Source organism: Alosa sapidissima, chromosome 21, assembly GCF_018492685.1.
Source record: "Alosa sapidissima isolate fAloSap1 chromosome 21, fAloSap1.pri, whole genome shotgun sequence".
Classification (NCBI taxonomy): domain Eukaryota; kingdom Metazoa; phylum Chordata; class Actinopteri; order Clupeiformes; family Clupeidae; genus Alosa; species Alosa sapidissima.
This window is the reverse complement of record NC_055977.1, coordinates 19,555,769-19,582,400: the sequence shown is the minus strand read 5'-3', so window position 1 is coordinate 19,582,400 and position 26,632 is coordinate 19,555,769. Positions and strand designations below refer to the sequence as shown.

General features: G+C 42.9%; 3 protein-coding genes across 3 annotated transcripts; 2 read left to right on the top strand and 1 right to left on the bottom strand.

The window, feature by feature from the left end:
- On the top strand, window positions 1-10,639 carry gnb3b (guanine nucleotide binding protein (G protein), beta polypeptide 3b). Its single transcript, XM_042077460.1, has 10 exons — window positions 1-89; window positions 1,220-2,634; window positions 4,465-4,561; window positions 5,031-5,176; window positions 6,377-6,440; window positions 6,602-6,758; window positions 7,255-7,321; window positions 7,530-7,731; window positions 8,352-8,568; window positions 9,487-10,639. Exons 3-10 carry the CDS (start codon window positions 4,505-4,507, stop codon window positions 9,591-9,593), a joined length of 1,017 nt encoding a protein of 338 aa, XP_041933394.1. The 5' UTR covers window positions 1-89; window positions 1,220-2,634; window positions 4,465-4,504; the 3' UTR covers window positions 9,594-10,639.
- A 1,498-nt stretch (window positions 10,640-12,137) lies between these two features.
- tpi1a (triosephosphate isomerase 1a) lies at window positions 12,138-15,108 on the top strand. The gene is made up of 7 exons (XM_042077506.1): window positions 12,138-12,328; window positions 12,801-12,924; window positions 13,156-13,240; window positions 13,371-13,503; window positions 13,657-13,742; window positions 14,013-14,100; window positions 14,349-15,108. Exons 1-7 carry the CDS (start codon window positions 12,217-12,219, stop codon window positions 14,465-14,467), a joined length of 747 nt encoding a protein of 248 aa, XP_041933440.1. The 5' UTR covers window positions 12,138-12,216; the 3' UTR covers window positions 14,468-15,108.
- Window positions 15,109-17,708: 2,600 nt separating this feature from the next.
- On the bottom strand, window positions 17,709-26,243 carry eno2 (enolase 2). Its single transcript, XM_042077483.1, has 12 exons — window positions 26,108-26,243; window positions 23,417-23,502; window positions 22,929-23,024; window positions 22,522-22,580; window positions 21,990-22,059; window positions 21,746-21,879; window positions 21,358-21,580; window positions 20,924-21,121; window positions 20,450-20,651; window positions 19,875-19,983; window positions 19,576-19,634; window positions 17,709-18,810 (listed from the first exon to the last, which is right to left on the bottom strand). Exons 2-12 carry the CDS (start codon window positions 23,499-23,501, stop codon window positions 18,741-18,743), a joined length of 1,305 nt encoding a protein of 434 aa, XP_041933417.1. The 5' UTR covers window position 23,502; window positions 26,108-26,243; the 3' UTR covers window positions 17,709-18,740.
- Between the last annotated feature and the right edge of the window lie 389 nt (window positions 26,244-26,632).

The window sequence follows — 26,632 nt, the reverse complement described above, 5'->3', positions numbered from 1 at the left end:
GTCACCCACAATCGAACTGGGTGAATAACTGACTTCTAAATGGAATCTCTGAAAGTCTGTGGAATACTTCAATATGAAATTCCAGAAGGGTCAGTAATAAACTCAATAAAAGCATTTGTTTAGTCTTTTCACTTTTCTGCATTTTGGTCAGTAATCTTCCAGTTGGAGATATATGTCAGGCTTCCTTGCTGAAGATTGCAGAATGCAGTCTGGTATTTTAATACAATACAGATTAAGAAAAAAATATATGAAAATCTGTAACAAAGAATTTTTACCAGTATACAAGAAACCATGAAAAAAGCCCCATACTAGCATTTGTAGACCTGTAGACATATGTATGTAGACATACAGTATGTCTGTCAAATGTATTGCCAATCTGTATCTGTGTGTCTGTGACTGAAGCCTATCACTGGAGTCTGGCGGAACCCAGGCAAGTCCTGTAAACCCTTCAAAAAAGGGGACTGAGCGTGTGTAAAACACAGATCACATTGTGGGCACAGGGTGTGTACCGAGTTGGTGTTTGGGTGTGAGGGGCTTTAATGGCGGCTTTTGTTTCCCCCAGATGGGGTGCGAAAACAAATCAGAGTGTTTGTTTGTTATACTGTTAAGCACCGAAGGAGACAATACAATGACTCATGGTGATTAACCAGCCTTGAAAAGAAGAGCATGCTGTTATGTTAGGTTTCAACTCTACTTCAATCCTTTGACATAACAAGGCATAACCTTGTCATGAACATGTTATGGCAGATGTACAGTATAAGTAGGATGAGTTCATGACAATGCATCATAGCTACCATTAAAATTAATTTAGGATCTTTAAAAAAATCCTCCAAAATAATGGTATTTGGAATACAGGCACTGATAAAACATATGACAAAATATTTTGAGTTGGTAGTGGTACAAGCATTAATTACATTTAATAAGAATTCATAATATGGCAAAACACAGTCATTTATATGCGTACTAGACTGTTTTCACAATCTCTGTTGGGGGAATGATTCACTGATATTTAATCAAGTTGGCCAATATTTTTGTTAGTGACTTCATTGAACAGGGTGTTTGTTTGTGGAGGTCACATCTGTGGTTGGGTGTGTGTAGACATGGGTGGAGGGAGGTGGGGGTTGTTTTCTTACTACAAATACTTAGCAATTGTAATAGGATTGGCAGCTATTATATTACAGCATGTTTAATGGAATCACCCGTTTTCACCACTCCCTAGTATACACACAGGATCTCCTTTTGCCTCCACGCCAATCTCCTTCTCTTACCACCCAAGGCCCCCTCTACCCAACCAACCAACCAACCAACCAAACTCCGCCCTGGTGCATGGATCTGTGAGATATGATACCTTGAGCTGTAAGCAAGATTATGATCACATGGTGTCTGCCATCTACAGGCTGGTGCCCGCAGAGGTGAGAGCTTTTCTCCTTTCACTTGGCACAAGTGGCACCCAGACAATGGCAAGTGGGTGAAGTACCAACTGGACACCCCTCCCTATACCTCTCTCTCTACCGACCTCCATGTTCCCTCTCTCCTTGCCGTCCCTCTTCTTCTCTGTGTTACCCGTGACGCATGTTCGGATTGGGCTGCTCTAATTCCTTAACGAGATTGCCGATTCCACGGATATCCAATTAGATCGTGATTAACTGGGCTCAACTCATTAGGTCTGACAAACTAATTCAAATACTCACCCCCGAACCCTATGAAATCACCCCCAATAAAATTCAACAATCACAAGGCCAAACAAACATCAATGTGTCCAAAGTGGTGTGTCAGTGCAACGATCACTGACATGCTGTCTGCACTCAGTGCAACGATGTAGGACTACAGATACTGTGCGTATGCATGACCTTGACTGTTAAGTGAAATTAATTTAATAAAGTGCAATGGAAATCAGTCAAAATCATTCTGACCCAAACAACAACTTCTTATGGTCTGGCACAACAAATTAATATTTATTATAAGGATAATTTCAAGTACAAATACAGATCATTTTCACCATTTTAACCACCTTGTACTGATTTAGTGGTCGAGTAGTGAGTAATTATGAGCAGGTTTCCTCTCTAGCCTATCTCTTTGAGCATATCTCTCCACCACTTTGCCCTCCCAAAGGGCCCAGGTCTCTCTTTCCAACCTGGATTCTTCAGGTATGTCCCGTCATTTGGTTTCTTCAGTTGCTCCTGTCTTTTGACCCCATAACCTGCTTTCCTGCTGCAATCGGTTTACCTGACTCTCCTCGTCGTACTCTCTGCTCCCCCCTCCTCTCTCTCTCTCCTCCTCTCTCACTCTGTCTCTTTCTCTCCCTCTCTCTATTTCAATCTTTGGGGCTTATCCCTTCATCCCTGATCTCCTTCATCCTCTCCAATCCTCATCTGTTCCCGGGGAGGAAGGGGGAGAGAAAGAGAGAGTTTTTCACAGGTAAGTTCCTGCCAGTCGGTGGGAAGAAAGCGTGCGAAGAAGAGTGAGTGAGTAAGAGAGAGAAAGAGAGAGGGGAAGCAGGACCGTCCTGTGGATTGAGGAGTGCACAAGCAGCCGAGAGAAAAAAGGGACACGCAGCGAGGAGAAGAGGAGAACGAGAGGTTTGGAATAAAGGAGAAAAGGAGGAGAAAGAAAAGCTGCACAGCGAGAAGCAAGGTGAGTATTTCCTTCTAATTGTTTGAGATTGATCTCATGCTGCGTGCTGTCGTTGACTCTGACAGTGCATTTGGACTTCAGGCCTTGAGAATTATTTAACTCATCGGCATCTGAGCAGCTCCAACAAAATTGGCTCTGTTAGCCCACTTATCGTAAAACACAGGACTTGACACCAACCAGACTGGGAATACTCACAGATGCAAGAAGTGGATGACACCTCGATTCGTGGAAGTTATGGAAGTATCTGTGCATTGACTGCAACATTTCAAAAGACAAGGGATGCCACATCATTAAGACATTAAGATGGTGATAGATAGTTGCATAATGATATGCAGGACAAGATGGATGCTTCTACTTCTGTCAAAGGCATTCGTGTCAACTAGGCGGTTGGCAATGTCCACGTCTTCTCTTGTTTTTGAAGATTCTCTTTATCAGAGACAATACTACTGAAGGGTACATTTAGCCTATAGCTCACTTGCAATGCTAAACAGTTTAGAAACCAACGACAGAGAACAACCCTTTTGAGTTCTGCAGGGTTTTGGTAGTTTGTCTTGGCACACATTTATTACATGTCGGCCCAGCCAAAGTTGAACATTGCATTTTAGTCAGATGCACAATTGGTGTTTTGGGCATCTTACTTGATCAACCTGCACGATAAGATTTTTTTTTTTTTAAGAAAAGAGCCATTGTGAGGATACTGACCATGAGAAAGGGTCAACACATTTGACCATGCTCATCTGTCTAGTCCACAGCTATTTTCTCATATCTCTTGCCATGTATATTTTTTGTCATACATTTCTCTCTGGCCTCTTGGTCGCTCTCTGATCCAATGGGACAGTAATCGGATGACAGGAGATTTGACTTGAAAAGCCACCCTACAAGCTCCTGCTGGGGGCTTAACCCTCCCCGGCGTCCACTCTTTCCCCCCCATGTCCTTTGGACTATTTCCTCTCGCCTCTATCTTCTCCAGGCCTCCACAGATCTGTTTCTTGATCGATGAATCGTAGTAGACTTCATATTTACCAGTGTGGTGTTTTTATGTGACGACTCCGTCTCTCTGACTCTCTGAGCACATATCTGGCCACAAGTGGCCCAGAGGCCAGGTGAGATCGGGCAAAGCTCCACAAAGCCTTCTGATCCTCACTCATAAAGGTCACTTGTTTGAAAACAGTTGCTCCTTGATTACAGAATGGAAGACAGGGAGTGTGCCAGAACTGTGGGGATAACAAAATGTGAATTCTGATGATAACTTATTGGTGGATACCAAACTTGTAAAGTTACACAAAACCCAAAGTTATGTTGGTTGAATGTAATTGTTTCTATGGCATATGACCATGTACTATATGTGTGCAATCTAATTGCTACCTACATCTGAAAATTTGAGGGTTAAAACGAAACTTTACCAAGACTTTATTTAGTTTCAAAAGTCAGGAAAGGCGTTAAACTACTATAGGGCCCAGTGTTAGTTTTACCAGAGTACAAGGCAGTGAAATGACACCTCATTATTCAAAGGGGCTAAGATGTTCTCCTCATCCAGGATATGACGTCACTAGTGGTGGTCATGGAGGCCTAGTTTCCGATAATGCTGTTACTACCACCAGGTTTACTTAACAATCTCTTACTTCCTTTTCACTGGGCAAGCAGGAAGCTGCTCCGATTAAGTTAAATCCACTTGGTGGATCTCCTCACTGCTTGAGGGGAGGATGTAATACGTTTCACCACTCACCTTTGTCCCCATTCATGACAACATGCCACAAAAGTGCAGAGATACTCGGCTCTGATTTCAGGTGGTCATACCTCTTCCTCTGCTCTTGTCTTTGTGTTGTCCAGGTCGTCCTCTGGTCTGTAACATCCCCTTCAAGCCGTCGCCATGGGTGAGGTGGAACAATTGAAAAAGGAGGCTGAGGCCCTCAGAGCTCAGATTGAGGTAAGCGCTGGCCATCCTTGAGTCACTCGCCTAAACCTATTATAGGATCCACACAGACACAGAAAATCCATCTTATAACACACAAAATGTGTGACATGTACAGGAGAACAGAACCTTACTGGGTCAACCACAGTAATGGGAGGGATTACATCCATACATTATGCCTGACCTACTGGCTTGTGGGAAAAGTCCTATTCCCCAAGTTTATTTCACAAGGTCAAAAATATCTACCTGTAAATGTCTATATATATCATGCATACATTACACACTGAGTTAATTATACTAGTGTATAATGTATGCATGATATAGACATTTAGACATACAGACATCACAAATAGAATAGAATGTCTTGACAGGCATTAATGGGATGTCTTTGCAGTACTGATTTGTCCTTGTGACTACCTCAACCTTCCAGTGTAAATCACAGATGTATAACACATGCTGTATTGATTCATTTTTCTACTCACAGACCGCCCGCAAAGGAGTGGCCGACACAACCATGGAGTCGGCCGCCTCTGGGGTGGCCCCTGCTCCTCGCATCCAACCCCGCGCCAGACGGACCCTCAAAGGCCACACAGCCAAAATCTACGCCCTGTACTGGGCCCTTGACAACAAGTGAGTCCACTCTTGACAGAACAGAGAAAAACAGGGCAAAAACTGATCCAAATGAAAATCTTATGGTGAAATGGTTTTCCATTCAGTCACCTGCTGGAGCAATGCACACATTCCTGAAGAGGCTCCCCAAAAAATGATTCAAGGTAGACAACTCTGAGTGTTAAGGCTCAAGTTACATCAGACAGGACAGTAAAATAGGACAGGATAGGACAGGACAGTAAAATATGTGTAGAGCACATTATATTTTGCATCCACATATGACTTCAATCACATATTGTTATATAGGCCTTAAAAATTGGGGCGGTGGTAGGAGCTGGGCTAGCGTGCAGTAGCCTGAAAAGTTGTGGGCTCAATTCCCAGCTTCCACCGCTGTGCCCTTGAGCAAGGCACTTAACCCCAAGTTGCACCGGGGACCATGTAATCCCTTGTACTATATTGTTGACATATGTAAGTCACTTTGGACTTTGGTGTCTGATTAATGAATACATGTAAATGTAGAAACGTTGGGTAAAACGTCAGGACTCTACTGTAGAGGTCTTCTGTGCTTAAGTCAGACGCCTAAGCTGCTATAGCCTGGTTGGAGTTGCTTTACAGGCATTTGTGTTATCTTGTGCTCATCATTGTGAATCCCCTTATTGCTTAGTTGGATCAATTAACAGAGCTCAGAGGATGAGAATAGCTTCAATGGTCTGTTATTTGATTTGAAGGAGAAAAGGAGGAATGTTCAGTCATCTAGTCAACCATTGTGATGGATGCATATACTATAAATCTAACCTCAATGCAGTCATGCTAAAAAAAAGGTCAGAGTTTGCAGTAAGGGTTCAAATATGTCAGAACATGGCTGGTACAGCACAGTATTGAAAGAACAAAGGCGCCACCAAGTGGCACCTTCAGGTACTGTCATATTGAAAGCTCACAGGAAATGAATGATCTTGAGGACCGAGACACCAATCATTTAGTAATTTAGCTTCCATGTGCGGGTCTCTCAATGTCATTGAATGTATTTACAATTATTATATACATTATGTATTGTATTATTTTTTTAATTATTTACCTACATGCATGCATTGTCTAAAACACAGTACAATGGCTATTATATCCTGTTATAATGTCCTTCAATATGGCATTTTAGATATAAAAGATGCTTATATTCCACATTTACTAGGGGATAACACTGATTTGTTAACGTGTGTATCGTAGGCTGATGATCAGTGGCTCACAGGATGGCAAGCTGATCGTTTGGGACACCCATGCTGGAAATCTGGTGAGAACACCCTACAGTATACTATAATGCAGAATTTCCAAACTCAATTATTTCAAGTTATCACACGGAGCGTTAATAATGTGTTCAAACTGTTAGTGATCCATATGAGTTGGTAGTACAGTTTGTGACATGTATCTGCAATTTATCCTTTCCATCCCCAGGCTAACTGCATACCTCTCAAATCTGCATGGGTCATGACTGTCTCCTTCTCCCCCTCTGCGGGTCTGGTGGCTAGTGGTGGTCTTGACAACATGTGCACTATCTACAACATCTCAGGGGAAAAGCCAAAAACCTTGAGGGAATTGGATGGTCATGATGGTAAGAATCTGCGTAACAGGCTTTGAGCTCTTGTTGATAACCTAAAGAGGTCGATAAACAAAGGATCTGGCAGTAGTCTTACAGGTTAGCTAGATACCAGTTGGCAGATAAATAGCTACTTTTTCACAGCAAAAGAAATTCCATTCATAAGTGTGAATTTCAGACAGATTTTATGTCACAAAATACCACATGCAGAATCTCCAACTTCCCTCCACTGATGGTGCACTGCATTTCATATAAGGACAGTTGATCCCAATTAGCCATAACAGAAATCTTTGATCTGTACAAAAACAGTCTACAATAGCCACAGGTAGTGCAAAATATTGTCACAGTGATGAGCATAAGATGGTTTGAGGATGTCTAACTCTCAGTCATTCTGAGATGTGCAGTGCAAAGTCATATTTTCTTAATGTGCTCTTCTCTCTCATGCTGTCCCCATTTCTGTTGCTATAGTAACTCACCTCCTTGATGTGACTTTGCCTATCAACCATCTTAGGTTATCTGGCCTGTGCCCGCTTCTTGAGCGAAACTGAGATCCTTACTGCTTCTGGTGACCAGACCTGGTATGACAATCTGAAAAGATGATTCAGAGAACATCTTTTCACTCTCATTTGTGAACATACTGTATTTATATTTTTAATTCATGAATGTCATATTTTGCGCACATATACTATCTTATCATCTTTCATCCAGTAGAAAAGTCCTCCATCATTCACCATCTCTCTCTTTCTCTGTCCCTCTCTGTCTCTCTCTCTCTCTGTTCTTTTCCAGTGGTCTTTGGGATCTGGAGACTGGCAAACAGAAGGTACAGTTCCTGAACCATGTGGGAGACTGCATGTGTCTGGCACTCTCCCCTGACCAGAACCAGTTCATCTCTGGGGCCTGTGACTCCCTTGCCAAGCTCTGGGATGTCAGGGATGGCCAGTGCAGGCAGACTTTCCAGGGCCACACCAGTGACGTCAACACCATTGCGGTAAGGAGCGTTTGCATTATGGTGTTTTGGTCATAGGCAACTGTGACTACTTGATAGTTAAGCTAAAAATGTACAATGTGTTTCACATTGTTACATCGGCTTATGCAAGCTTCAACATTTAGAAATGATTTTATGTTGTCGTTAGGTTTCACATTGTTGCATTTGTCTAAAACATCTCAAGAAATAAAGATACTTATTAGTTTGCGTGTTCCTGAGCTACATTTGCATTGTACTTCCAGTGGAGCTACAGGAAAGGAAATCTCCTTTTACCTTACTACAACTAACCTAACATGGTAGCCATTCTGTCACTGCCTTTTCCATAATGGAGCCAGTCCTATGGCATTATGTTTTATTGTTGTATATCAATTGCTGTGTGATTTAATATGTTCTTTTTTTTAGCCACCATGTGTCTAGTATAACATCTTTCCAATGGACTACAGTTGAAATTTAGCCTGCTGGTTAACACTGGCACATTTACTGAAATGTTGATTAATGTGCACTGTCCTTTAAATAGATAAATGAAATTAAATGAAATTAAGCACAAAAACATTCTGTGTGCACTGCAATTACACTGTGACAGTGACCCCTAAGCAGTCATACCTGCCCTCCTTGCCCTGCAGTTCTTCCCAAATGGACACGCTGTGATCACAGGCTCGGACGACTGCACCCTGAGGATGTTTGACCTCCGCGCTGACCAGGAAGTCATCTGCTACCAGAACGCCCAGCCAACTGCCGGTGTGACATCACTCGCCCTGTCCCTGTCTGGACGTCTCCTCTTTGCAGGCTACGATGACTTCAACTGCAACATCTGGGATACTCTCAAGGGCGAGAAAGTTGGTGGGTAGAAAAGAAAAACACAAATGAAATGCTGACATGACTAAAGTGGGCAAATTGATCATTTGTAGGGACAAGAGTGTGAGAGAGCAGTAATAACAGGGGTGTAATAACAAAGACAGAAAGTAGAGACGGTTGTTGCAGAACACCGACCTTACCCTTTGAGTCCCACTGTCTGACACAGGAATGAACTCAGTGGGTAGCACATTTCAAGGCCAGCAGATGACTAAAGAGTGAGTTTAGGGGATGTTAGGTACTTTATTGTCTTCAAAGTGATTGTATGCACATCCCACCTCACTGAGGCTTGGTGCAGGACAAAAAAGGCTTGTCAAGGAAAGAAGAGTAGTTGTCCACACACTGTAATCTCCCAGAAGAACTAAATGTAATGAGTTAAAAACATAATGCAATGTTTCGACCCACCAGGGTCTTCATCAGGCAGCAGGTACTTTATTGTCCAAGTAGGGAAACTTTTTTCCAGTGAATACAACATTATAGTGTCAGTCCACAGTAGTAGTACAAATCCAAAAAAGAAACAGAGAAAAAAGAAAGAAACCATCCAGACCCGCTGAACGGAGATACAAAAAGGGTCATGACTTAATCCTATCTTGCAAGAGTTTGTTTAAAGAAATAATCACTTGGGGTATAAATTACTGTTTTGTCCTGTTTCTTGAGATACCTAGATACCGGTACCTGCAGCCTGAAGGTAGCAGCGCAGGATGTACATAATAGACAGAACGCTATTTGAGTGTTGAAGGAACCGAGAGGCAAAGAGACCTCAAAAAAAAATCTATGGCTCACAATGCAACTTTTTTTTGTATGGGATAGCGGGATACTGTATAACGTGTGTGTATAGGAGACTGCCCACCTCCCCAGTCTGCACACTTTAGGCTGAATAACTCACCCCTTGTCTGCCCTTCTCAGGTGTGCTGGCTGGACATGACAACAGAGTGAGCTGCGTTGGCATCCCAAGTGATGGCCTGGCGGTCAGCACCGGATCCTGGGACAGCTTCCTGAAGGTCTGGAACTGAGCTGGCCGCTCAGCCTTTCGCGGAGGAGCTCGAGAAGGAGGAAGAACGAGGGAGTGAGGAGGAAGACAAACAGGGACACAGCTAGTGTAGGAGGACAGTGAGCAAGATGAATGAATGACAGTGATGCTGGTTGGGTAGGTGGGTGTATGTGTGGGGGAGGGAACAGAGTGGTGGAGGCACTGCACGTTTTGTTATCAGGGAGAGAGACATGGGAGGGTTTGTTTTTTTCGTACCAGACTAGTCTTCTCTTTTTTGACTCGCTCACTAGTTCATTCTCTCTTCTCTCTTCCTTCTTTGTTCAAACTTTGAAGGCAAAGGCAAAGACTCCATAGAATGTATAAAATGGCATTCCTACCACCTCATAATGCACCATGGAAGATATTGCTGAGTGTTTCAGTATATCAAATGACAACAATAAAAAATATAGCATTTTATGGTCAGACATATTTGAAAATAATGAATATAAATGTAAAATAATATTTTATTGTATTAAAGTTATTTGACAAATACATAATAGATTTTTGAAAGTAAAATGAGAAATCCTGTGGAATAATTTTGTGGGGGAAAATGTATAAAAAGAAATAGGACCCAAGGTTATTTTTTCTTGTTTCTTGTATTCATGGTTGAGATTTAAGACCCAATCACGCTAGATGAGAGATGACACCAAACCTTGTTTGTACATTTTAGAGAATTCAGTAGGTGCAGTGTTTGTGTGCATTGCTGTCACACATCTGCGTTTATGTTTGCAACTCCAGCATTACATCTGACATTTTGGATCTGCGATGGTACTGATACTTATACTGGTGCATCTGCAAATAACCTAAAAGCCAGCTTCATTTGAATTCCAAAATGGCTACTGTTGCCTTTCATCAAGCCATTCCATGACAATCATTTTAGGCTCATCCATTAGAAGGGACATGTTCATGTACACCGGACACATATCAACAAAAGTCACCATGGATTTGTTTCATATATCTGTCCCTCTATGTTGTAAAACACAGAAAACATTTGCTACAATCAGTGATCAATAAATCATTCCCTCGAAATCATTTTTGTTTTGCTTTTACATTTGCAGTCTATCTGTAAAATTATGTTTAAAACACTTTCTAATAAATGTAGAATTCTGCACTACACTGGGGTTGTTTTGTATCAATCAGGCACCAAAAACAAATGGTATGGTCATTGTGGATATTTTGAGGATGTACAGAATGTATTACTTACTGTATATGTAACTTTAGAGTAAAGAAAACCATAAAGAAGATAAGCCAATCTAAGTCTAAGAGGGACAAGCTGTACATTTAAAGGATTTTCTACTCAAGGACATGCGATCAAAAGTGAACAATATATCAGTCTGAAACACATGAAAGATATGAGAGTTTCACAAGTTGGTGCCAGAATATCTTCAAGTAACTATCTGTAACCAGAGGCGGACAGAGTACACAGCTTTATTACTTGAGTAAAAGTACAGATACCCTTTGCTAAATTTTACTCAAGTACAAGTAAAAGTACAACAGTCAGATGTTTACTTAAGTAAAAGTACTGAAGTACTTGTTTTTAAAAGTACTTGAGTATCAAGAGTACAAGAGTAGCCTACATTTTCTAAATATTGCATGCCACAGTGCTTACATTTATGTACAGAATAGTCCTACATGGAGTCCATGGAGTACATGGTCCTACATAAAAAAATGTTAAAGTTAATACCTTGGAGAATGTAAAAGGAATTGAAAGTAAAATCAAGTCATTTTCATCTTTTTACCATGTTGCCAGGGATGGGCAGTATTTCTAATACATGTATTTTAAATACGTATTTCAAATACAAAATAATATTTTGTAACTGAAACACTTGAAGTGAAAAATTAACTTGTTCAGAAAATTGAAATAGTCTGGCTAGGCGGGACCACAGGTTGGCACATTCCCGGGATGGACCTGCTGCGTCTTCATCCGTTGTTTCGTCCATGGTTTCGTCTCTTATCTAAATCTGACCATGGAGTTGACATTGGCGGAAAGCTGAAAGTGATTGCTGATAGACTGTCCCAATCAGTGGCGCCTGCACAATCCAATCACGTTTGAGAGGGAAACAACAAATTGAGGGTTTCCGAGATTTTTCTTTTTTCCATTTTTTTTATAAGTAACAGGTACTCACGGTTATGGATAGAAATGTAGTGGAGTAAAGAGTACAATATTTGCCTCTCAAATGTACTTGAGTAAGGTCATGAGTACTCCCAAAAATGATACTCGAGTTAGATCGCTCAGAATTGTACTGTACTCCACTAAATGTATTCATCATACTCACACAGTAGGCTACAGACCTCACCTGCACAGAACTACAGAACCTCCATGATGTGGAATGAAATGAACACAGCAGCGGATACGACTCAAACTTCCTAACTGTAATTGGTTGAAAGACCTCAAACCCCGCCTTCATGCACGGAAGGATGCTGTGGTTGTCCTTCCTATCCGCTGAGGAAGATAGCTACATTCCACTGCCAATAGAACTACAGAGATGGAATTGAGTAGGCGTTACCCCATCTCGTGACTGGGACTTATAGAAGCTCTGTGTACGCTGTCGCTGGTTGGTGACTGTGGCCTGTCTCTGTTAGAACTGTATACTCAATATATAAGAATGGCTGCAAGAACATTTTTCGTGGGGGGAAACTGGAAGATGAATGGCGACAAGAAGAGCCTGGGAGACCTCATTACCACGCTCAACACGGCTGCGCTTCATGACGAAACAGGTAACTTTTGCTTGTTATTGCGCCTCGCGCTGCGGTCTAAATATAGCTTCTCTCATCCCTGCTGCTGCTGCTGTGGTAGGGCCATCCTCGTGTGGAGGTGCTACGTGCAGAAATGCACTGACGACAGAATGGCAGCAGCCACTTGATGATCACCCGTAGTCAAAAATGACAGAAAAGTTACTGAAATAAAGGAAGGCCCCGTTTGGCTATGTCCTGCTTTTGACATTGATCATCCGCACTTAGAAGCTGTTTGCAGTAGGCCTAGGCTTGCTGAGGACACCTGCTTGTCCGAATACATGGGCCGACCAAAAAAAACTCGGCGGTTCGGTGTAAAATGCATGCCAATTATTGAAGCCTACTATTGCACAGCGATGTAAAAAAATTCACTTTCACGTTTAGAAAGGAAATTGTTTTCACTACCAATGAACTGAGTATCATGAGTTGTACAAACGTTCCATGTTATTCTAAACAGAGGTGGTATGTGGAGCTCCAACCATTTATTTGGACTTTGCAAGATCTAACTTGGACCCCAGAATTGGAGTTGCGGCACAGAATTGTTACAAGGTGGCCAAGGGGGCTTTCACCGGAGAGATCAGGTACAGTAGCAATGGCTCATTCCATTCCTATTTAATAATGACATTGACAGCTTCTGTCATGACATTCTGTGATGACATTCTATACCCCTTCCTATTACACTCTTGCACTCTTTCACTCTCCTCCACTCTCCACTTGTGCTCACGCTCACTCCATTCATTCACTCTCTCGCTTACTCTTTGTGTCATATGTCATTACCCTCATATATTCTGTGTCTTTTCCCCTTCCCTCAGCCCAGCCATGATTAAAGACTGTGGTATCGACTGGGTCATTCTGGGCCACTCAGAGAGGCGCCATGTTTTTGGGGAGAGTGATGAGGTATAGAGCTCTGTGCCTCCTTATGTTCTGAAATGTCTAGTTAAAGGAAATGCATACCCCTTTTTCTGTGATGTCATACCTATATGTGATTCTTTCTGTTTTGATTGGCTATCTTGGCAAACTCTTCCAGCTGATTGGTCAGAAGGTGGCTCATGCTCTAGAGAATGACCTGGGAGTGATCGCCTGCATCGGCGAGAAGCTGGAGGAGAGAGAGGCGGGGACAACAGAGGAAGTTGTCTATGCACAGACCCAAGTCATTGCAGGTGAATACCATACCTCAGCACAAGCAGTTAATTTTGTGTAACATATTTACAGAGGAGGTCAGTAATTGCAAGTAACTGCTAAGAAATGAAGAGATAATGCCATGAAAGTTTTTTTTTTTTTATTATTTTTTTTTTATTCGTGCCGTGCTTCAGATAACGTGAAGGACTGGAGCAAGGTAGTGCTGGCTTATGAGCCAGTGTGGGCAATCGGCACAGGGAAGACGGCCACGCCTGAACAGGTAGGAGCCAACTCGCCCATAGGCCTACCTACATTTTGCCCTGTGATAATAATCCGCTTTCCGCCATTCGCCTATTTGCGAAAATAGGGCCCTAAATGCATTTGACAGGAAGTGTTTTTTGTTGTTGTTGCAAAGTACTTTTCCTCACTGTCACTGACCCCAATGCTAGACAATAACCTTATTATACATACCTATGTTAGAACAATTGTAATATTAATCTTCAGTTATAAAAGACTCCTCCCTGATGTCTCCATGTGATCTCTGTCTCAGGCTCAGGAGGTACACGAGAAGTTGAGGGCGTGGATCAGGGCCAACATCTCAGACGATGTGGCCGACTCCGTCCGCATTCTTTACGGAGGTCAGTCAGGAGCGAACAACACACTCCCTCCGTCTGACTGCTCTGTGTATTTTCATCATTTACTTTATATATTAGAATTATATATTTAGAAGAATGAATACAGCTTAGGATTTGTTTTCTAACTTAAAAATCAATCTAAATCTACCTGTTTACAGCAATCATCTGATTGTGTAGAACTGTGATGGTTGTATTGTCACTGTAAGGCTAATTAAACCTTTTTCTTTGTTTTTGTGTTGCTATTGCCTCAGGATCTGTAACTGGGGCCAACTGCAAAGAGCTAGCCGGCCAGCCAGACGTGGATGGCTTTCTTGTAGGCGGAGCCTCCTTGAAGCCCGAGTTTGTCGACATCATCAATGCGCGTGCATAGGAAACACGGACCACGAGCAGAGGTTCCATTTAGGCTGCAATATGATGATTGGCACACATATATAACTGCCCTGTTTGTTTCTGCCTGTGTCTCTTGCATTTTGTGTGCATGAGTGTGTGTTTATATGTCTCTGTGATGGTTTGTGCTTCAATTTGTCCTCTTTTAGATGCGACAGCTGGAGTTTTAACACCTGTGTGTATTGCTGCATTTTAGACCCTATGGCTCTTCGGCAATATAAGTCCCACCCCACATATAATTTACTGACTGAATATAATTAGATGTAAATGTGTAGCACAGTCTGGGACTTTTATTGTGGAACATGTATGTAGCTGTAATGAGATGTACTAAGAAGAGCACTTCGTTGCACCTGAACTATCTGTGAACTATTTATTTCCTGACATGATGGGTTAGGCAGCTGAACAGGGTCTGCTCACACAGTTCATGTCTGTGTGTTGGTGGTATGTATGGCCATGTGTCCTATAGTTTGCTGTATGTTTAATTGCTGAAATGTATCTGACACAAGCAATTCCATTAACCACCTTTATTTAAAAAAAATCACGTCTGTCACTTTACTAACCGGCCAGTGGCTGCCAAAGAGTACCTCACATGACTAACTACTTGAAAATAAACGGTGAAGTCCACTTTGCTGTGGCCCTGTTTTATTTGCATGCATCTTTCAGCATCTGAAAGTGAGAACTTTTGAAACTCTGTGATTGCATATTATAGTGTGGTTCAGCCTTTGAACCACCTCTTTGGTAGGTTATATGTAAGGGATAATGTATAGAACGCCGGTCTTTATTGGGAAAATAAGTCCCGACAGGGCGAACCGACTCTGACGCGCAGCGCAGGGGTCTTGTTCCGCCCTGAAGGGGCTTATTTTTCCAATAATGACCGGCGTTCTATACATTATCCCGCTTATTACACGGCTACTTGCCAAACCGAAACAATAAACTCTCCACGATGTGACTCTTTAGCCTACATAGCCTAGGCTATAGCCTATTTGTTACCGTTTCATCGTGGCTTTTGGTGAGAAACAAATAGTTCGACAACAGCACACACTGAACTTGAATCAAACCTTCTTTAGAACACCGCTGATCAACCGTCTGCTTTCACTTTTGAATGAAGTTCCAGACCTTGCGCAGTAATATGAAAGACGTGAAATAGACAAAAAAGCCAATTTTCCTTGACAGCGGTCTGTTATACTTAGCAACGGTCTGTTATTCAGAATTGGCAGACCGCCGAACGTTGGGAAGGCCCATTCAAGTGAATGGAGCATTCTGCAGCATTATGAAGAGCCGTGTAATAATAGAGATTAAAGGCATTTAAAGAGGTTATTATATTATACATTATATTGTATTGTATTGCATTATATTACATTATAGTATTCTATTCTATTGTATAATATATCATATTCTATTCTTTCATATTATATTGTAGATACTAATAATGTCTATATTAAGTGTACTGGAATTGTCCATATTTTTGCTTTCATGCAAAATGAACATTATCATGGCAAGAACAAGAAGTAGGCCTACTGTCATTCAAAAAACGCTAATTATGCTAATCTAAATACACAGTGAGAGCTCACAATCTATCTAGTGTAGTCTCCCTCTTGAGACTAACATGAAGAACTGCACTGCCATTTGAGAGAATCAGGTATTTAGTGACCCAATACCAATGCTTTTAGGTGGAAAGCACCTACAAGTATCTGGGTCTCCACCTGGACAATAAACTGGACTGGTCAGCCAACACTGATGCATTCTACAAGAAAGGACAGAGCAGGCTGCACTTCCTGAGGAGGCTGCGGTCCTTCAATGTGTGCAGCAAGCTCCTCAGGATGTTCTATCAGTCTGTTGTGGCCAGCGCCCTCTTCTATGCAGTGGTATGCTGGGGAGGAAGCACAAAGAAGAAGGATGCTGGGCGACTTGACAGGCTGGTAAGGAAGGCTGGCTCTGTAGTGGGAGCTGAACTGGAGTGCATCACTTCAATATCTGACAAAAGGACCCTAAACAAACTGATCAACATCTTGGACAATGAATGTCATCCGCTCTACAGCACTATCAAAAACCAAAAGAGCTTGATCAGCTGGAGACTTTGCTCACTGCCATGCACAACTGAAAGGCTGAGGAAGTCTTTTGTTCCTAGGGCCATTGAACTGTTCAATGCCTCACTAAAGGGAAGAGGAGAGATAGACTTCTCTGCTTAGTCTGTCTGCCTCTCCACCCTCTCCATGTTTGAGTACTGACTGCCCACTACTGGTTTACTACTGTTTTACCACTGTTTTACTAATGTACACAGCCTAATGTTTTCACTACTGTTTTACTGCTACACTGTTTTTCATGATATATTAGCACACATGATCAATGGCTGCGGTCAGGCTTCTGCTACAATACTGAAATTAATGGCTATAACCCTATTATCTCAACCTGTTCTTGCACTGAAATAGTTTTTTTTATTTTACCTTGTCTACATTATACTTTACTCTCCTATTTGTCCATATTATTTATGCTGGTCTCTAGACCTTACTCTTGCACTGTTGCACTGTTGGACTACTGTTGGACTACTTTTTGCACCTTCACCATGACACTCACGCTCTTGAGCACCTTGCCATGCACACATAACTAAGGACTGTTGGACTACTGTTTGCACCTTCACCATGACACTCACTCCCTTTAGCACCTTACCAGTCCCGGCCCTGTCACTACAAGCGTCTTATGCTTGATCACCCTCAAGCACATTGGACTTTCTTAATTTAATTTATATAGTATTGTATTTAGTTTTCTTATCTTTCTTATCTTCTACTGTCTTTATTGTACAGTGGAGTTTAGTTATATGTTTATACTTATACTTATGTTTACCATTTCTGCTGTAAGTGCATGTTGTGTGTGATGTCTGTATGCTACTGAGACCCTTGAATTTCCCCTTGGGGATCAATAAAGTATCTATCTATCTATCGATCTATCTATCTATCTTTTACCCTTCAGAAACGTTATAGTGCACATTTCATCTACCATTCCAAGGATTTAATAAATGTTCATTTAAGAGATTTAATAAATGTGGATTTAACCACCAGATCATTTTTAAAAACCACAAAAATGACCTTCCTATAGAGTCTGAGTCTTATTACACTATTATTACTAATATCAGTATATGCTCAACAACTGCTCCCTTTCTCATCAAAAAGGCTGATCAGACAGTCAAACAGTGTTTCCACAGACAAAGACACAGACAAGCGATTGTGTGTGGTTGAAGTAAATGATGAAAATTTTAATTGATGACATAATTGAATATCTGCTTCATTTATGATTTGCTTAAAATCTTTTCTTTTTTTCCAAACCACAGTGATCCTACAGGTAGATAAACAATGGAGGTTAGGGGTGTTAGGAAAGTGGAACAAGCATGACGGAACAGGCCAAGTCTGCAATCATAGTAACAGCAAGGGAGAGAGGAAGAGGGGGGTAGGAGGGGGGGGGGGGGGGGCATGAAAAAGAACAGGAAAACAGTGATGCAATTTCAATTGACAGAGAGGAAAATAGGAGAAAAAAGTGCAATTGTGAATGTGTGTGTATATGTGTGTGTTTTTCACAGGTGACAGAAGGTGAGACTGTGAGCTACTTGTTTTGTAGCTGTGTGTGAGTGTGCTGTGTGTCTGTGTGTGTGTGTGTGTGTGTGTGTGTGTGTCAGACTGTAAGCGTGCGTGTCCAGTCATTTGATGTGTTGCACCACAAGACCTTCAATCCTCGCTTTTATTTATTTTTTTGTGCTTCAGGCTTTATATCTACAGTACAATAGGTTGTCAATGTGCCCTTTCATTCTTTTCAATTCACAGTATTCCTCTATTCATTTGTGCATCATCAGTAGTCAGTCTCAAGTTGCAGTCAGTGTGTGTCTGTCAGTCCGTCTGTCTGTTGAGGTGGTTGTCTTGGTAGTTTCTACAGTTTTTTTCTCAGTATTTTCTAGTGCTCTACGAGATTCATTAATTCAGTGTCTATGCTCCAACAGTACAATTCATCTGTTGGATTTGATATGCTATTTTTATATAGGCTATCATTATTATTATTACTTTTATCATAGTTATTACTTTTTATGAGTGATCTTGCAGTTCTAGTCCTACATCCTGCACTATGTGTCTCCAGTCTTATTTTGTTTAGTGCATTCTGTCCTGTTGGTGGGTGTCAGTCGCTTTTGTCGTGATGTCGTCCTGTGCATATTGGCTGTCTCTCGGTCAGTCAACCTGTCTGGCTGTCTGTGGGTCTGTGCAGCAGTGTCAGTCTCACAGGGCGCTGGGGTTTCTGAAGTTGTGGCCAGCGAAACGAGCCTGGTCACCCAGTTCCTCCTCAATCCTGTAACAGAAATAAGTTATTTATTTATTTATTTGTTTGTTTGTTTTATTTTGCTATGACTATCGCTAACAACCCGTGACCATTCAATGAACAGGTCAATGTCAAACACCCATACAGTTTATATACCTTACACATGCACGCGCATGGCACAGGTTGAGGCACTGATTGGCTTACCCCTCCATAGCCTGCTGGTTTAAGAACTCTATTGGATTAGCCTTAGCTGATCACGGCGTGAGGTGCGATCTCACTGGCTGCCGCTTGTGGGGTGACAGTGACATTGTGACTATCCATAAAGGCTCTGTGATGCCAATTACTCAGGGCCATTTATTCTGGCATCGCTCAGAAGGTTGTTGTCCTGCAAATCTGTGTGGTTCTAGAAACTTCCGTTGGCCAATAACATGGATTAAATGTTTGTCTGTAGACTGTTTGTTACCCTTTCACAGGATGGTCTGGCTTGTAGTACTTAACCACAGATTTATAAAAGCCAGTTAGCACTGGCAAAACCAAAAGCCTCTATCATTACTGCTGAAACAGGTGCACTGAATCTGCTGTGTAATACATATGATGTTCTAGATAAAAAATCTTTCTGATTTAAGTTCTGCATGGTAGGCTACCATACTCATCACATTTTCTCTAAATATTGTTTTCCTTGTTTTCTAGTTGTGTTTCATTCTAGAGACAGGACCATGAATATTATGTAGTCTTCAATAATAACAATCTCTGAATGGGAAATGTAATATTTAAATGTTTTGGGAAGCCTCTTACCTCATCAACTGGTTGTACTTGGCCAGTCGTTCAGATCTACAAGGAGCACCAGTTTTGATCTGAGATAAAAGGATAAAGACAAACAAATGGGGATAAATTATCCATAAAAGAGCATATTCTGTTTGATAATGTGTGTTTTAGAGAGATTAGTTTTACTCTCACATGCACAAAGAGTGATTATGCAGATTGCCTTATAGGTGTGTTATTTGGTGGTGGTGGTGGTAGTTTTATGTCTCTTTCTCTCTCTCTCTCACTCTGTGTTTGTGTATGTGTGTGTTTGTGTTTGTTTGTGTATCTACCTGTCCAGTGCAGAGTCCCACCACCAGGTCAGCAATGAAAGTGTCTTCTGTCTCTCCAGAGCGATGGCTGACCATAACACCCCAACCATTGGCTTGAGCAAGCTTACACCTGAGACAAGAAAGGCAGAGTGTGTGTGTGAGAGAGAGGAGAGAATAAACCAATTAAGGATGTTTTACAAAAAAATCTATTATTTTGGCCAACTGCCTGAATTTGGCACCCAGAAGTGAGAGCTCCTGGCTCAGGGTGTAGAGACACAAACACAAAACTGTTATTAGAATTACTACAGCACAAATATAACCATGTCTTTTCATAGACCAGCCATATTGAATAAACAAAAAAATCATTTTATATCATGCATAGTTTGTAAGATTTTCCCTGGGTCTACACACATGGGTGTTCTGTATTGCCTGTCTGGATGAACGGAAAATGAAAGTTTGTGATGTATTGATTTTTAAAAGTAAAAGATAATCCACAAAATGAATAATGCATTACAACGTATGGGATAACAATGAATGATTAATGAATGAGTGCATGGCTTTTTGGATGGCTTGTGAATGACCACAAGCTGCCTTACGCTTGAATGGCCTCGGTCACGGAGCCAATCTGGTTGACCTTGAGCAGGAGGCAGTTGCAGGAGCGCTCCTCTGCAGCCTTTTCTATCCGCTTTGGGTTGGTTACTGTCAGGTCATCCCCAACAACCTGGATCCCCACAGAGGCTGTGAGCTGTGTCCAGGCGGCCCAGTCGTCCTGGTCGAAGGGGTCTTCGATGGACACCACTGGGAGGACGAGGTGAAGGAAAGGTGTGAAGATGAGGAGAAGCTAGCAACCCTGGCATGGGGGCCATGTTTGCAATTTGCTTGGCATCTAAACACGATCCCAGGGCTGTGGCTGTGAATTTAACTTGACATTTGGTCATTAAAGTTTTTCTCGTTCCGCTTTGAACCATAGAAATAGTCTAGTGGGAATTTGTCCTTGACCAAGGTTAACATAGCTACTCTTCAAATTCCTATTGGACACACATTCTATGGCTCGTTGGCGAACTCCTTACCTGGGTAATCGTTAACGAAGCCCTGGTAGATTTCAGACAGCTCGTCGGCACTGATGTGTCTGCTGGGGTCAGGCGGAGATTTGAAGTCCAGGTCGTACTTTCCCTCACGATAAAACTCAGAGGCAGCCACATCCATTCCAATAACAATCTTATCCGTGAAGCCAGCATTCTCTATGGCTGTTTTCAGGAGCTCCAGAGCTGAGAGAGAATCAGATCAGATGGACAAATGCTCAGAACTTTAGATCATTTAGAACTGTCGAGGATGACACAGATGAAATGAATTAGACATACTTTTCAGTCTAACACCTATTTTTAAAACTACTTTACTTTGAATTGCAATGATCCATTTCTGAGAGAGAGAGAGAGAGAGAGAGAGGTTTTGCAAACTTTTAATCCACTTGAACAAACCCCCAACACAAAACAAGCATTTATACCTTCACTATTCTCCAGGATGTTGGGTGCAAAGCCACCTTCATCACCCACATTAATGGCATCCTGGCCATACTTGTCTTTGATGACAGCCTTCAGGGTGTGATACAACTCTGCGCCGATACGCAGCGCATCACGGAATGACTCGGCACCAACTGGAAGGACCATGAACTCCTGCATGGCCAGCTTATTCCCGGCATGAGAGCCTCCGTTGATTACATTGAAAGCCTTGAGAGAGAGATAGAGGGAGTTGATGTGTTATGAAGTGAATGCACTCCATGTGTTTTTTCTCAGTAGATAAGGCACACTAGAAAAGTGCATATTTCTGTGTATCTCAAATTGACATACAGTTATGGTAATGTGTATCATGTTTTGTGAAGGCGCCATGCTTACCGGTACTGGCAACACTAGTTCTGTGTTTCCTGCCAGGTCAGCGATATGGCGATACAGAGGGACCTCTTTCTCTGCTGCACCAGCCTTACATATGGCGAGCGAGATGCCCAGGATTGCGTTAGCGCCAAACTGAGCTGTTTTGGGTGTAGAAGGATAACAGAGTTTATCGTTGAAGAACCAATACCAGTTATGTATGCAGAATTGTTTTCATTAATATAGCTCAAAATCTTGATTTAACACTCACATTTGTTTTCAGTGCCATCCATCTCAAGCATCAGATTGTCCAATTTTTCTTGTTCCTCCACACTGATACCCTGAGAAGGAACCAGACCGTCATGTTAGATAACAGCTACAACCGATTCTGAATATTTGAATCAATATGACATGATGATGGTGAACTAATCAATGAACCAATTTCTCATGGTCATCAAAGCTTTGGCAACGGGTCAGTTTCACATTGTGATTTACTTTCATGGCATTGACCAGTCTCACACAGAGCATGCATGTCTGTGCACATACTTGCAGACTAACACATGAGAGTTATTAGATGTTATTGACAACATGTCCCTCAACGTTTGTCTATTTATTAATTTGGTGCCATATGGATTTGCTTGTTTGTTCCTTCTGTTCTTTTTTTATATGCAGTAGGGACCAATGGCAGATGGTATCAGAGCAAACTGTGCCTCTGTGTTTGAGTCTGAGGTTTCTAGAGGCCACCGGCACGTGACCGGACAGCAGGATACAAATGAAAGAGCAGCCATCAGCTCAACACCTACTGAAGCGATGAGTGCAGGTCCCAAGGTGTCATTGATGTGACCGACAGCCTTCAGTACACCTGGGAGGGGAAAAAAACAAGAGAGAGGAAGAGAGATGGAGAGAGACAGAGATGAGGGAGATCATTTCTAAGGATGAAAGAGGAGTCTAGTGTCATATGCACTTGAGGAAATACACTGCAATTAAATAGAATAGGCTTAGTTATGGTTGCTGTGCAAATGCATAGCCTAAAGTACTTTTTACAGATAAGTACTCTAACAGTCTAACAGTAACCAATATCATCCCTAACTACCAATTTCATCCCTCAGGGACCTTTGCATGTTTTGATTCTGCATCAACCCTTGGTTGGAAAATGGACACCTTGTTCAGGCCATGTAAAGACTGGTCAGGTTGGCCCGCAGGTAATCACCTTTCCCCTTGTAACGGCTTTTGTCCCCATCTCGGAGTTCCAGCGCCTCGTAGATCCCTGTGGATGCTCCACTGGGCACTGCGGCCCTGAAAACACCTGACAGAGAGAGACAGACAGAAAGACTGAGAAGGACAGGCGCAGAGAATGACGAAAGGGTGGAAATGCTGAGTACTTTGTGCAATCTTAGTTTATTATTTTCTGTAAGAGACTGCAGTCTGCAGGCGTGCATGCTACATCGGCAATGAAATTAAATTAGTCAATTGAGCATTTAAATGGCATACAATGTATTTATGCATTTTGGGTCTGTTCATCTCAAAATAATGCCTAATCATCTTGGTCTATTTTCAAATTGTGTTGTAGCTGAAGCTCAGAGAAATATGATACAGATCTGCAGTTACATTTTGGGGACAGTTTGTCTTAGGTTCGTTTTATCTGGTTCACAGTCTCAGTCTGTTCAGGGAGGCTTTTGCAGGCCCCTCTCAAGTTACCTTTTTCAGTCCTCAGGTCCACCTCAACTGTGGGGTTTCCCCGGGAGTCCAGGATCTCCCTGGCAACGATACTCACAATGGACATCCTGTGTTAAAGAAAAGAGTACAGCACGCCAATCAGAGAGCAGATTGTGGGTTCTTTTTTTGTAAATTAAAGTCTTGCTTTGTGCTGTACAATGAATCTCTCTGGTCCTTTGATACAGAGAGTTAGAATTATAAGTCCTGATACATCAGCGAAAATGAACAGATCCTGGATCAGACTTTGCAGGCTCTCTTGGGCTCTGTCTAGACACAAAGCTATTTTGTTTTGTGCCGTTTTTCTTTTTTCTTTTTCATTTTCTCTCCAGCAGGCTCTGAGGCGAGGGGGGCATTTGACACAGGAGTGCTTCTCTCTCAGATGAGATGCTATCAGCCTTGCCCTTCATGATGTGAAAAGGCTCTTTTCTTTGAGATTGCGTCTATTGAACCAAGCTCAGGCCAATCAAATAAAAGGTCCCCCAGAAAGCCCGGGACTGGATTTATGGTAAGTAGACAAATGAATAACTGCCGTTTCAAGCGGTGTCTCATCCGGGGATGCTTTCGGGGAGATTTGCAATTTGGACGGCTCTATAATGCAATGCACATCGACCTGGCTGGCATCAAACCAGTGCTCTTTCCAAGGGGAGCCAGACCTGGCTCAAGGGTGTGGTGAGGCTGATGGCGCACTGCTCTGCTCCCAGCAGTATTTCCTCCCAAGGAAACAACACTGTGTGGCTATTTTTTGTTAGTGCGCTTCAGCTATACATGAGAATAGAGATCCCTGACACAAATGGGCCCAAAACACAGATCCACAAAGTGTCAGAGATGATCAACCTCTCAAGAACAACCTAAAGTGTTATGTGTAGTGTGATTTTTTTTTTCCACATTTGAGTGTGTGTGTGCATGTGCGTGTGTGTGTCTGTGTGTGTGCGTCTGTGTGTCTGTGTGTGTGTGTGTAGTGGTGTGTGTGTGTGCATTTGTGTGTGATTAAGACACTGAAAGAGGCATCATCAAGACCCCATCAGCCATCAAGCAACCGACCATGGTGACCGCTACCCCATAATTCCACTCCCAGCTGTGCGCGGTGTGCCAGGGGGGCCGTGAAACTGTCTCATGGCAGGAGGCTAACAGCCCGAGCCCATAAACCATGGCTGTGTTTTTTTTAAGACACATCAACCAGAAGTGGGCTGTCAGCCGCGCTTTCATGGTTGCCTCAAAAGGTTGGGCGGACATTAGTGTGGACAGCATGGTGAATATATTTGTGTGTGTGTGTGTGTGTGTGTGTGTGTGTGTGAGAGAGAGAGAGAGAGAGAGGGGAGAGGAGGACGGGGGTATTTGTGGAGCAGAAGCTAGTTTACATTCTACCCCACAACTTGGTGCATTTATGAATGTGGCCATGGGTTACGTAATACAGTGAAGAGCACATTTCCTCTCTACCTATGTGGGACTGCAGCCGCACCGCATCGTCAGCAGAAACAAGGGAAGGGAGAGGGGAGGAGAGAGGGAGAGAGAGGAGGGGGGTAAGGGTAGAGAGTGCTGAGGGACGAGAGACAGATCAATTATTGAACCCCTCTTTCAGCAGAAGAAGTGAGAGAAATTCTGAGATGGCGTGATGCTGCTGAAAAACAGGGAGAAAGAGAACCATGTTGGGGGGAAAATGCAGAGCAAGACTGTTTGACAGACAGTCGAACAGAAGGGTGTTTTTTGCACGAAAGGAGCACAGATTGGACACACGCTGGCATTGCCTCACACACTCTCATGAACATGAAAACACACACACAAGCACAGATGCACATACACCTAAAACACATACACACACACGTACACACACCAACACGTACACACACACATGCACGCACACATTCACATTGTCTGACACGAACACTGAGCCCTACAGTGCACGCACACACACACAAACACACATGCACACACACACACACACACACAAACACGCACGCACACACACACACACACACACACACACACACACACACACACACACACACACACACACACACACAGTATACAAGAAAATGTCCCAATGCAGACAACTGCATTCTCTCCCTATCCAGCCTCTTTCTCTGTCTCTATGCCATACTCTCTCTCACACACAGATACACATTCACATGACAGCATATGCTCACAGCAGAACCCCTGGTATCCCTCCGTCTCCCTCTTCTGTTGTCAAGAAACACACACAACATGCACACACCATGGTTTATGCACCATCATTTCCTACTCCGATTTGTAATGACAGAAGCAGGTGCTGACAGACTGCTAAACACATAGCCAGACCCAGTCCTACACACACACACACACACACACACACACACACACACACACAAACAAGAACCTGCACCATGACAGCCTCACATTCTGTAGCATCACCTCCACCCACGCCTACAGCACTCGCCCAATCTCCCCCTCCCCCTTTCCACCTCACTGGCAGCAGCAGCAGCAGCACTGGCAGCAGGGAAATAACCCAGAAATAACGCGCGCGCACTCACATACATGCACATACACACGTACACACACACACACACACATACACAGACACACACACACATGTACAAACAAGGCAAGCCAGAGAGACAGCGAGACCAGGGTGAGGAGGATAAATAGCATGCAGAGGAGAGAGGGAGGAAGCAGAGGGAGAAAACCAAGTGCCGTTACCTGCTGTCCGTGCGCGCGTCTGCGTAGCCTCTGACTGCCGGAGAGGATGGAGGGAATGAGAGCAATAGAGGAGGAGGAGGAGAAATAGAGAGAGGAGGGAGTGAAACACAAAGTGAGTGTAAGAGAGAGAGGGAGAGAGAGAGAAAGAGAGGGAGGGAGGCAGAGAGAGAGCAGAGGGGAGCAAAATGGAGAAGGGGGGAGTAAAACGTGACAGAAGGGGGAGGGAATGAAGGGATGAGTCAGAGGAAGATGCTGAGAAGAGAGAGAGAGAGAGAGGGAGGGAGGAGGGAGTGCAGTGAAGAGAGGATAGCAGGAGGAGGGAGATGGAGAAAGAGAGTAAGGGAGAGAGCAATGGAGTGTGAGATGAAGAGAGAGGATAGAGAGGGAGATGGAGGGACAAGCAAACAGGAGGGTGGGAGGAGGAGTAGGTCAAGAGAGCTGATTAATGAGAAGGAGCTGTGAGATGCAGGAGGATTGATGGAAGGAGAAAAAGAGAGGGTGCTGCACTCCTCTCCAGTGTGAATG